The sequence below is a fragment of the Artibeus jamaicensis genome, unplaced genomic scaffold, assembly GCF_021234435.1.
Source record: "Artibeus jamaicensis isolate MK-2021 breed Jamaican fruit bat unplaced genomic scaffold, CSHL_Jam_final scaffold_1964, whole genome shotgun sequence".
Taxonomy (NCBI): domain Eukaryota; kingdom Metazoa; phylum Chordata; class Mammalia; order Chiroptera; family Phyllostomidae; genus Artibeus; species Artibeus jamaicensis.
Genome location: NW_026522030.1, coordinates 39,611,583 through 39,624,165, shown reverse-complemented (window position 1 = coordinate 39,624,165; position 12,583 = coordinate 39,611,583). Strand labels below are relative to the sequence as shown.

The 12,583-nt window shown below is 44.1% G+C and overlaps 1 protein-coding gene across 1 annotated transcript in view; it reads right to left on the bottom strand.

Annotated features, from left to right (window-relative positions):
• Window positions 1–12,583, bottom strand: part of DMRT1 (doublesex and mab-3 related transcription factor 1) — a 96,891-nt gene that overhangs the window by 56,811 nt on the left and 27,497 nt on the right. The window contains exon 3 of the mRNA XM_037165566.2: window positions 965–1,248. Within this exon, the coding sequence (XP_037021461.2) occupies window positions 965–1,248 (284 nt within the window). The remainder of the gene's footprint in view (window positions 1–964; window positions 1,249–12,583) is intronic.

The following is a 12,583-nucleotide window of genomic DNA, read 5'->3' as shown; positions in this document are numbered from 1 at the left end:
ATACTAACAATTTCCCAAAACCTAAAAAAAAAGGAATAGAACTTCTCTAAAAAAAATCAATTCACATTTTTTTAAAGTTGACATAGGAACATCAAAGATTTGCCCTAAACTCCCAAAATATAGAAGTTGCACTGTCTCCATATCTATGCCCAGATGAGAAAGCCTGAGTACAGCAAATGCATCGAAATGAGAACAGTTTTCACAGACTCACAGACCTAACAGCTGCAGGGGAACCTGGAGGTGCTGCGTCCAAGCGCTCCTGTGCACACACATCCCCACAACGTGGCGATCCTCACCCTGAAACTGGCTCTGATACACTGGCATGAAGGAAGTGGCCCAAACTGAGGGGCCTCAATGGTTCTAGATAAACCTTCCGGACCATGTAAAATGCTTTGTTTTACCCCAAATATTATAAACCCTGATTGCACACTATTTTAAATACCTAAGAGTATGAAAGGCTGACCTCCATCTACTCCCAGCTAAAAACACACTGATACTGGCCCAGCACAACAGCAACCTGACTCCTTTTCTTATCTTTTTTCCATGAAAACAGTAAGATTAGAACACTTCTCCATCCCAGGGTGCAAATTTATCAGGAAAATGACTGCCACCCAGGACACTGTAGCCAGCATTTTCTATGCTGCTCAAAGAAAAGGGGGGCAAGGCGGGAGGAGGTGGGGCCGCATACGGTGAGCCACTGGGGAATCTGACTGTGGCCAACTGGGTATTTATGCAAAATGACAGTGAAAAATGAGAAACGTAAAATTTGAAAAAGGAAACAAATATGTGAATATTTCTTTACATTCCTTGCAGACAACCTCTGGTGTTAAATGACTTTTTGGGTAGAGTGAAAAATTCTTTATGTATTTCATATGATGTGGATACACATATGAGCTGAGTTTTGGGGTGAGTGTGTTTGTGTGTGGTTTCATGCACCCAGTTCACTCTCTGGGTGACATCTTACCTGCCACTGGTTTCCTGCCTGACCAGGTACATAAGGTGCTGGGAGGCTCCGAAGGCTGTTCTTCACCGGGGATCCCCCGAGGGGGTTTCCCACGTCCCCAGAAGAGGAGTCAGCAGTCAAGGCCATGGAGTACTGCGGGTAGTTGTACAGATTGTTGTAGTAAGGGAACAGAGATGGCTGGTAGAAGCTGCTGTAGTAGGTGGAGTCTGACACCAAGTCAGTTGCGTTCTCCACGTGCCCTCTGCTGGTGACAGGAGGAACATCCTGGATGACCATACGTCCATCTAGAAAGAAAAGAAACACAATTTGGTATTAACCTGGAGGTTCCCAATACTTGCCTCCCATGACCATCCTCCTCAAGAGCTGCAGAGCTACAGCACAAGGCACCCGAACACGCCACGTCACCCGCAGCCGAAACGAAGGAGGCTTTCTAAGGCTGGCATAATTCTGCAGGCGCAGACGACAAAGAGTCCTGCAGATTACTTTCGCTGAGGATATCAAACACATTTTAAGGGTCATTTTAATTATATGAAGGCTGACCAGTAACTGCTATCCTAATGTCAAGAAATTAGAGATCAAATCCAGTTAACTTGGCTGTCCACAACATTCTTAAAGCAAAATTATTTATAATTCATTTTAAGTAGGTAACAAAAGGGAATCCCAGCATCCTAACTATAGATATGTCAGAAAGTCAAAGCAAGAAGTTAAGAGTTTAAGTACACACTGTTTCCTTCACTTCTTCCACAGCTGATACCCTGTCCCTCAGAAGGCTGGACAATAATTTAGACCACAAACTTCAGCCAGTTAGTAATTATTTTAAGCTTTGTGGTCCACTCAGTTGCAGAATATACAAGTTGTTTCATGGCTATGATCCATGCAGTAAAACTTTATTCACAGTGGGCAGAAAGGGGTCCACGGGCTATACAGACTGCCAGCCTCAGGTCTGCACTCAAAACTGTGTCAGTTCCAATAAACAACCAAGTGGACTCCTGAGTCACCCTTCCAATGGTCAGGTATTAAACCATGTTCAAAGGGTTGGTCCAGGCGCCTGAAATGGCTGCAAGGCGGGTCAGGCTGTCCCTGCCCGACGGGAAGTCTACAGTCTAGGAGGAAAAATATGATGGGATTACAAATAACAACAAGGATTATCAATACAGGAACACCATAAACTTTCACAAAAATCCAAAGGCTGGAAAGATGACTTGCAGCCTAGAAAGAAATTATAGAGACCTTCGTAGGAAACACTGCAACTCCAGGGTATTATGATAAGTGAAGTAAGTCCAACAGAGAAAGACAAATACCATGTGATTTCACTTATATGTGGAATAAAATGAACAAAATAAACTAACAAAACAGAAAGAGAACCATAGATACAGCTGTCAGAGGGGAGATGGGTGGGGGCTGGGAGAAAAAGGTGAGGGGATTAAGCAGTACAAAACTGCTATCGGCATGTACAGTTAGAGATGTAAATTACAATATAGGGAAATATACTCAATAACTAAGATAAACATATATGGGGCCAGGTGTACTTAAAGCAGCAAGAGAACTACTCTGTAAAGTACATGATTTTCTAATCACTCTGCTGTGCATCTGAACCTAATACAGAGTATGGGATGTAAACTGTAATTGAAAAATAAAAAAATCAATAAAAATAAAATTAAAAATGGGAAAAACAAAAACTGCACCTGAGTTGCACCTTAAAAAAGCAGGAAATAGGTTAAAAAATGAGAACATGAGTAATGAGAAAAGGGTCCAAAGAACAAAGAAAAGCAAGAAGGCGGAAGGTAAATTTGGGTGCAGAAAGGAAAAGAGAGGTCCAGTCTGACAGGTGGACTGGAGCAAGGTGAGGGAAAGCCTGTCCAGCTCTCTGGCCTCTTGTCAGGGTGTGGCAGGAACCACTGAGGATTTCTGAGCAAGGAGAGGAGAGGACCACAGCTGAGCTATGGGGTGATTTATCTGATGGCAAAGCATTAGACAGGTGAGAAAAGAAAGACCAGGCACGGACAGCCACTAGGGAGCCACTGACATAGTCAGGGAGAGGCCTAGAAGACTCAAATATAACAGATGGGGACACGTGCTAGGAACACGATGGAGATGTAACTCATACTAGAGGATAGATGGGACATCACAAATTAAGATGCAGGAGTAAGCAAAGAAATGCAAAGCAGATGTCTGGGAGAGCAGGAAGGTTGACTGTGGCAGAGGAGAGGGAGGTGGTAAGTCTGCTTCATCAGGTGTCAGAGGGCCATGCACTTGGGAGAGATGAATGCGGGTGAGAGACCTGACACTCGCACTCGTGGGACAGGCTGATGCTGGAAGCTGGGATGCAGGAGTCACCACTGGGAGCTGCTAGCTGCCTCTGGGGAGAGCAGGAGGGGGCTGTTACAGAAGAGCATGTTCTGAGAGAGAGTCAAGATGGCTGCAGTCGGGGAGAAGTGAGGATAAAGACAATGGCACAGAGGCCAAAGCTGACGTGGACTGTGCTGTCAACTGCTGCTAAGAGATGAAGCAAAACTAGTTCTGGAAAAGGCCATCAGAGGGTGAGGTTTTCAGGACCTGTGTTTTTGGCACAGAAGGAACAAGAGGGAAAGAAGCAGGTAAGCAAGGAGGAAACAGAAGCGATGGTCCTTCTGTCTTACCAGATGTGAGGTGCAGCAAGCAGGCACCATGCATGCTGGCTCCCCCTTGCCTGGTGCCTAGCATGCTGCTGGCCACGTGGTGGTAAACATTTGAGCCAGGGATCAAGAAATAATGGTTCTTCAAGTACCCGGACATCCAAATAAATGTGAAATGTTATCTCATTTTTAAAACATGGAGAAGGGCTGGGCATACATAGGCAGGGAAAAGAAGCTAATGGAGAGAAATTCTCAGGACAATCAGTGCACTGACTGGAGCAGGGGCTGGAAAAGTGTCCACTGGCCAAACGTGTGGAAGAAACCATACAAAGGAGGGTGTGGCTAAAAGTGCACGTTCTGGACAACAGAATGTACTTTTCCTGCTTCATTTTGAAGTCAGAGCTGAAGTCTCCTCTCTGAAAGGATACCAGACCCACCCACCTTAGGCTCCTGTCAAGCCCCTTTTTAGTGCATTTCTTTCCTTTCTTCTCCTTTTCCCAACAATGAGATGAAAATTCCAGTCCCATTATTCGACACTGTCTGGAGAAGGCACATGTCCTCTTCAACCTCCCCACTATTCCTTTCTCTTATTTTAAAGACCAATTTAGTGACATAATAGGGGGTTTTCACTAGTTCTTTCGTTTTCAATGTCTTTATCACTTACCTGGTTATAAAAGCAATACAAACCTCACCAAAATGGTAAATTATATGAATGTTTAAATCAGAAAAGGAGTGAGTGACATATTCTCATCACCCAGTTATAAGCATCAGTGGGACATCCATATACAATCTCCCAGACATTTAGGAAGGCATTTCAGACACTTAGCCCTGGGCCTGCAGTGGAACAACTGGCTATCCCTTTGGGCCTGCCCTTCAAAAGCAAGGTTCTTAATAAACAAAGCACAATATTTAATGCTTTTATCTGCTGCAGTATTGTGCTTTGTTTATGAAACTGAAGACAGCAATATTCTAGGATCAGGGCACAGGTTCCTGAATTTCTGGATTTCTTATCAGGCCTTAGTTTTATCCAGCAATGAAATGTTGTCTAATACTCTCAATATAACAAGAGAATGGTTTTAATAAGCTACATAGTAAACCTCAAATAAAATATTATGTCAGGTGAAAGTGAGAATTTGGCTACAGCTGACTGTAATTAATTAACAATGGCATCACTTTTCCACTTAACCATATTTTATTTCCTCCTTCAAGTTACAATGAACTTTAATAACAAATTTTCTTTTTTCTTTTTTAAAAGATTTTATTTATTTTTTAAAATAATTTTATTTAGTTATTTTTCAAGTACAGTTTTTTGTCTATTTCTCCCATCCCAGCCCCCCCCACCTGCCCTGTGCTCTCACCTCCCTCCCATTTCCACCCCCCTTAGTTCTCATCCCTGTGTCCTTCCTATTTGTTCCTCTAAATCCCTCCCCCTTTTTCCCCTTAAATTCCCTCCCCTCTTCCCTCTGGTCACTGTCCCCTTGTCCTCTATTTCAGTGTCTTTGTTTTTATTCTGCTTGCTTGTTTGTTTTGTTGTTTAGCTTCCTGTTAAAGGTGAGATCATATGGTATTTGTCTTTCAATTCCTGGCCTATTTCACTGTATTTTTAAAGGGAGAAGGGAGAAAGAGGAAGAGAGAAAGAAAGGGAGAGAAACCCTGATGCTCAAGAGAAACATCAGTCAGCGCCTCTCCCACGCCCCCTACTGGGGACCTGGCCCGCAACCCTGGCATGTGCCTGACTGGGAATCCAACTGGTGACCCTTTGATTCTCGAGCCAGCACTCAATCCACTGGGTCACACCAGCCCGGGCTAATAACAAATTTTTTTTAAAAAAATAAATAAAGATATATGTTGGAGAAGTTTCATTCTACACCAATATTTAAATAACAAAAAGCATTTGCACTCTATAAAAGTAGATGTTTAAATATTCTACATACTTAAAATATTTTAGCACTTGAAAAATTGGCATTTGTCCCAGACTGGTGTGACTCAGTGGATTGAGCGCTGGCTCGAGGATCAAAGGGTCACCAGTTCCATTCCCAGTCAGGGCACATGCCTGGGTTGCAGGCCAGCTCCCGGCAGGGGACACATGAGAGGCAACCATACATTGATATTTCTCTCCCTCTCTCCTTCCCTTCCCCTCTAAAGATAAATAATTTTTTTTTAAATTGGCATTTGTGAAAGTACTGAGAGAACCTATTCCAAGGACACAGACAACTACTAAACTCTGGATTTTATAAATCGCCAAACGGTATTTTCAACTTACCAATGAAAACATTTGGTCAATGTTACAAACACCTTTAGGACTCCCAGTCTTTTTATGATGCTAATACATGGAAACTTCCTGAGGCTGAAATAAACTGTATGTGCCTAGTTCAGTGGTGCTCAAAGTAGGGTCGTGAACTGGCAGCTCCAGCCCCACCTGGGAACCTGCAGAAATGCTTATTTGCGGATCCCACCCCAGACCTGCAGAGTCTGAAGCTCTGAGGGTCTGGCCCTGCAGTCTGAGTTTTAACAAAGCCCTCAGTGGGTTCTGATGCACTCAAAAGATTGAGAACCACTGGTTCACTCTCGAGATTCAAAGCAACTGCTTCATAAATTATCCTTAAAAATGTGACCCCTGATAGCATCCTTGTGACAGTCCTGACTACCAAATAAGAGCGTTAAAACGAGTTCCACTGAATAAAGATGGGCTTCTGCCTAAATTGCTGTGAACCTCAAACCACACGCTGTGTGCTGTGAATACTCATACCTATAAACACGTCCAACAGTATTCGTCAGCCAAGAGGTCTGCAGGCTTGATCACGTCTTATTCCAATGCTCACCTCTGTGGCTCCATACACTTACCTTCCATTGTTTAGTTCTTTGGTAAGCCTTCCCAATCCTTCTGCTACTTTTTTTTGCACTAACATATGCAGTGTAAAATATGATTCACTCCTTCACAAGAGATCAATATACACACACATGATAAATACCATTATTGATCTTGCAGTGTTATATGCTGGTCTCTGGGCCCGTGGCATATTAATAGTAGTTAACCAGTAATTCATTTTAAGGTGTGTGAAGGCTTCCTGCCCCCCGCCCCACTCTTCTCTAATGTCAAAATTCCCAGAGTTGTTGCACTTTGAGTCCTTTATGTTCACACCTGGAGCCAAAGCAGCCTTTCAATGACAACACCAAATCCCATAGTTTCCAATATGAAAGACCACATATCAGAACAAAATCTACAATTTTCAACAAGGACTCCTTCTGATTTGCAATGATCTCATGTAAATGATTAATTTATGTACACCAGGTTTTATCTGTCTTCGTAATCCATACCTTGCCTGGTGCCTTCCCACTTAGCTTCTAGTTTTAAGAGTTACCAATCAGGAAAAATTGTTCACCACTAAATCTGGTATCAGAGTCGTCTGCCATGACTTGTGGATGGAGGAGATGACAGCTACTGGAGGAGGGAGAGCAGGGCGTGGAGGGACTGAGCAAGAAAGGGAAAGAATAAACTGCATGTGCCTAGTTCTTGGACACGGACAACAGGGACTCTTGGTCATTGCTGGGGGCAGGGGTACAAGGGGACTAAACTGTACTAGAAAAAAAATACAATAAACGTTAATTTTTTAGGACATCATTAGGAAACACTGAGAAATCCATGCAAGGCTTCAGGACTCTTCCCCTGCAAGGGAAAGAGCCTACAGGGAAAGCTGTTCTATGGCTGACGCCTCTCATGCAACTCCAAGAAGGAACGCTCGCCATCCTGAGGAAATGAGTTGGTTTTCTGAATTAAAGCAGAGCCATTAGCGAGAGAGGCCTGATAAGCAAGGCAGCAGTGTGCCTACTATTCATACCACTAATGGTGACTGTGATAATGAACGAGGCACATCATCACACCTGTCACCTCTCCCCGCCACAGAAACTATTCATATTCAATGTAACAAACTTACTGAGCACCTACTGTGTGCAAGACAACCTGTCCAGTACCTTAGGGCACAAAGGATGTAATCCTTGATGCTGCAGGGCTCTGCAGTAAGGGAGATTCTGAAACACACAAGAGAGACTGGCCAAGGTTATGAGAAAATACAGAACTGTGTGGCAGAGAGGGCAGGATCAGGTCCACCCTTCAAAGTACAAGTCTGCTGATCTGCACCCAGTAACAGCCAGCCACTCTTATACACAGGCAGGCAATATGTGAGAGCCTATGAAGATTTTTTAAAATGTAATTTGGTCCTGGTGGAATCTGTCAAATTCACTTTTCTTTGGGTAAAGGGTTTTCATAAAAAAACAAACTTGAAGTTGGTTGGCCTTTAAAGCCAGGAGCAGGCTTGGTTCAAAAGCGTGGAAATGTCAATGTGGGATGCAAAGGGATCTGGGGAGAGGGAAGGGCAGGAGAGACGGAGGGAGGGGGAGAGAGATACTGATTGATTGATTGCTGAGTATGACTAGATCAGAGGAGCCAAGCAGGAGAAATGCAGAAGAATGAAAAAAATATAAAGAGAAGAATAGCAAATCCAAGGAAGACAGAATTTAAAACAGGCTGCCTGCCCTGGGGCCACTGAAAAGCCCAATAAGTAACAATCACAGCCATTGTGTGCAGCCACTCCCCAAGTGCTCGGCCAAGAACAAGCAAAAAACAATCCCTGCCCTCTAGGAGCTTACCCTCTATTGATAAAGAGCGCAAGGAAGACACGAGTTTCTGGGACATCAGGAGAACAGGCTGCACAGCAGGTGGAGCACAAGGTCCTGGTAAAATGAGAATGAAGGTGCTAACTGGATCTGAAAAAACACTCGAAGTTTAATTGTCACCGTGGGGTCCCAAGGAGCAGCTATGGCAGCGTGGCAACCCCTACCCTATACACACTCACGCTTATTCATTTTTTAAGTATGTTTTATTGATTATGCTATTATAGTTGTCCCATTTTCCTTCCCCTTCGTTCCCCTCCACCATGCACCCCACTGCCCCCCATCAGCATTCCCGCCCCTTGGTTCATGTCCATGGGTTGTACACACAAGTTCTTTGGCCTCTTCATTTCCTATACTATTCTTAACTTCCCCCTATTTTGTACCTGCCAATTATGCTTCTTCATCCCTGTACCTTTTCCCCCATCCCCCACCTCGCTATTGATAACCCTTCATGTGATCTCCATTTATGTGATTCTATTCCTGTTCTCATTGTTTGCTTAATTTTTGTTTTTTTTATAGGTTCAATTGTTAACAGTTTTGAGTTTGTTGTCATTTTACTGTTCACAGTTTTGATCTTTTTTCTTAGATTAGTCCCTTTAACATTTCATATAGTAAGGGCTTGGTGATGATGAACTCCTTTAACTTGACCTTATCTGGGAAGCACTATCTGCCCTTGAATTCTAAATGAAAGCTTTGCTGGGTAGAATAATCTTGGATGTAGGTCCTTGCCTTTCATGACTTTGAATACTTCTTTCCAGCCCCTTCTTGCCTGCAAGGTTTCTTTTGAGAAATCAGCTGACAGTCTCATGGGCACTCCTATATAGGTAACAGTCTCCTTTTCTCTTGCTGCTTTTAAGATTCTCTATCTTTAATCTCAGCTAAGTAATTATGATGAGCCTTGGTGTGTTCCTCTTTGGGTCTAACTTCTTTGGGACTCTCTGAGCTTCCTGGACTTCCTGGAAGTCTTTTTCCTTTGCCTGATTAGGGAAGTTCTCCTTCATTCTTTTTTCAAGTAAGTTTTCAATGTCTTGCTTTTCTTCTTCTTCTTCTGGCACCCCTGTGATTTGGATGTTGGAACGTTTGAAGTTGTCTCTCTTCACTTTTTTGAATTCTTGTTTCTTCATTCTGTTCTGGTTGAATGTTTATTTCCTCTTTCTGCTCCAAACGGTTGATTTGAGTCCTGGTTTCCTTCTCTTCGCTGTTGGTTCCCTGTACATTTTCCTTTATTTCACTTTTTGTATCCTCCACTTCTTCCTCTATTTCATGACCATACTCAACCATTTCTGTCAGCATCCTGATTACCAGTGTTTTGAATTCTGCATCTGATGTCGGCTATCTCTTCATTGCTTAGTTCTTTTTCAGGAGTTTTGATCTGTTCTTTCATTTGGCCCGTATTTGTCTTGGAGTAGCTGTTACATTATAAGGAGCAGAGCCTTAGGTATTTGCCAGGGCGGGGCAACCCTCCTGGCTACCTTGTGGCAGTGTCTGTGGGGGAGGGGTCCAAGAGGGAACAAACAGTTGCTCAGCTCTCAGCAGGCTTCCCCCCCACCGCTGCCCAAAATCAAATTGGGCCCCTCTGGTGCTGGTTCCCAGGTAAGTGGGTTTGTGTACATTCTAGGACCCTGTGGGCCTCTCAAACCAACTCTCCTGTGAGGCTGGGAGTTTCTCCTGCTGTTATCAACCCCCACAGGTTCTTACAGCCAGAGGTTTGAGGCTTTCTTTTCCTGCTCTGGAACCCTGGGTTGTGCAGTCTGTCTCTCCCCAGCTGTTCCTCAGCTGTTCCTCCCTGTTTATTTGCATGCAAAGGTGGGACCACCTGGTCCACCAGCTGCTGCCTCCCTCACCCAATCCTCCAGTTACCACCCTGCCATGCATCCTCTCTGTCCCAGCTGCCTGTCTTTACCCCTCCTACTGACCTGGATGAATGTTTCCTTCTTTAACTACTTGGGTTTTGGACTTCTATACAGTTCAATTTTCTGGCAGTTCTGGTTATTTTTGTTTTTAAATTTGTTGTTGTCCTTCTTTCAGTTGTGCAAGGAGGCAAAGTGTATCTATCTATACCTCCATCTTGGCCAGGAACTTTTTTTAAAGCCTCATGTTCTTATTCACAGGGTTCTGCTTTCCCTTCCCTGACTCCTGCTCTCTCTGTATGTCTCCCCTTCTCCTCCCCTTTGCATGAGCCTCAGAATCCCCCAGGGCCACCCAGGTAAACTGTGAGCCCTAGAGTGGGATTCAGATAGGGAGAGAATGCCTTTTCTCTGACTTTACTAGAAAATGTCTCATGGCTATGAAGCCTATCTCATGGCCAAAAGAGTTCTCTCTCTTTAGGCCAGGTTCAGAATTTTCTATCACTGGTGAGATGCCAGCAACAGTGGGGGACTCTGTCAATACCTCCCAGTACATTGGAGAGGCCAGAGCCACACATCAGGCCAGTGGGGAGGCTTGTGTTTGGGAGCAGATAAGAAAAGGGAGGGAAGGTGCCCAACACACTTCCTCTCCATCCAGTAGGAAAAGTTTAAACTAGGAGCATACCTGGACTATAGAGGGGTGGCAAAAGTAGGTTTACAGGTATGAGGATGTGAGACAGAGCTTATTCTTGCATTATTAATTTATTACTGCATTATTTATTTGTATTACAACTGTAAAACTACTTTTCCTGACCCCTGTAAGCTTCGGTCTCCACAGAAAAGGTATGCTCTGAACCATATTTGGACAGCTTAAAATGCAGGGGCTTAATTTATCAGGATCTTTTTGCTCAGGCCTGAGGAGTGCTGATCACAGGAGGCATCGGAGACAGACTTCTAAGTCTGCTCAGGGCCAGCCACCCTTTAGAGTTGGAATTTTGATTCTGCTCTTATAACTTTCTTTTAAAAGTAAGATCACAGATGTTAACCTTTGCCCCTGCAGGTTCCAGATGACAGTCTGAAGTGGACTGCAGCCCAAACTCAATGTGAAGGGACAAAAAAACAAATTATATCACATCATACTGTTTGGCATGGTTTTTGTTTAAGATTTTGCTATTTTGATTTAATATTGCCACTTTTCAGTCAGGTATTTTGTCTTATAAAATGCTTCAAGCCATGAACAATAATTTACCCCACTGCTGGACTGGAGCTCCCGATCTGCCTCTAAACCAGCAGCCCTCACCCCTGGGTGCGTGGGGTGGAGGGTGCAGCTGAAATTCCTGACCCAGGCCACACCACAGACCACTTCACCACGTCAGACCTCTATTTTGTCACCAAATTCAACCAATTCTGTGAGCATCCTGATTACCAGTGCTTTGAACTGTGCATCTGATAGGCTGGATATCTCTTCATCACTCAGTTGTATTTTTTCTGGAGCTTTGGTCTGTTCTTTCATTTAGGCCATAATTTTTGTCCAGCACGTGCATTAGGTAGTAAGGGACGGAGCCTTAGGTATTCATCAGCGGGGGGCTACTCACCTTGTTGCATTGTGATGCTATATATGGAGTAGGGGGCCAGACAGGGAACAGTGTCACTTGCTCAGCTCTTGGCCAGCTTTCAGTCACTTCCTCTGCTACCCATAAGCAAACTGGGTCCTTCTGGTGCTGATTTCCAGGGTGGATGGGTTTGCGTACATTCTAGGACCCCATGGGTCTCTCCAACAAACTCTCCTGTGAAGCTGGGAGCCTCTCCCACTACCTCACCCCCACAGGTTTTTTCAGTCAGAGGTTTTGAGGCTTCATTTCCCCCACTCTGGGACCCTAGGTTGTGTGGTCTGTCTCACTCCCTAGTTGTTTCTCCCAATTTATCTGTACACAAATGTGGAACCGCCTGGTCTTCCGGCTGCCACCTTGTCGCGAGTCCTTTCCACCCTGGCTGCCAGTCTCCACCCCTCCTACCAGCCTGGATGAATGTTTCTTCTTTAACTACTTGGTTGTTACCCTTCCACACAATTTTATTTTCTGGCAGTTCTGGTTATTATTTCCTTTTGAATTTGTTGTCCTTCTTTTAGTTGTTCAAGGAGGCAAAGTGTACCTACCTACGCCTCCATCTTGGCCAGAAGTCCCTGTTTTGTTTTTAAGAGTGTAAAGGGTTCTCTGACTAAAAAGTTTGAAAAGCTCTGTCTTATTGGCTCTTCTCTTTCCAGGAGGACTGATTTCATAGCCATTGGAGTCCAGTGTCTCATCCTGACCTACATCCCTGAGCTGTTAGCAATCTGCAATAAAGTCCTTTGTCTCCCCTAAAGACTAAAGCATGTCAGGCAATGGACACTCGGGTTGAGAAAGCTGGCTCCCAAATCAAACTGCTTGACAGATCTGAAATCTACTGCCCCGTGACCTTGGAAAGTTACTTACCCACATTTTTTGGAC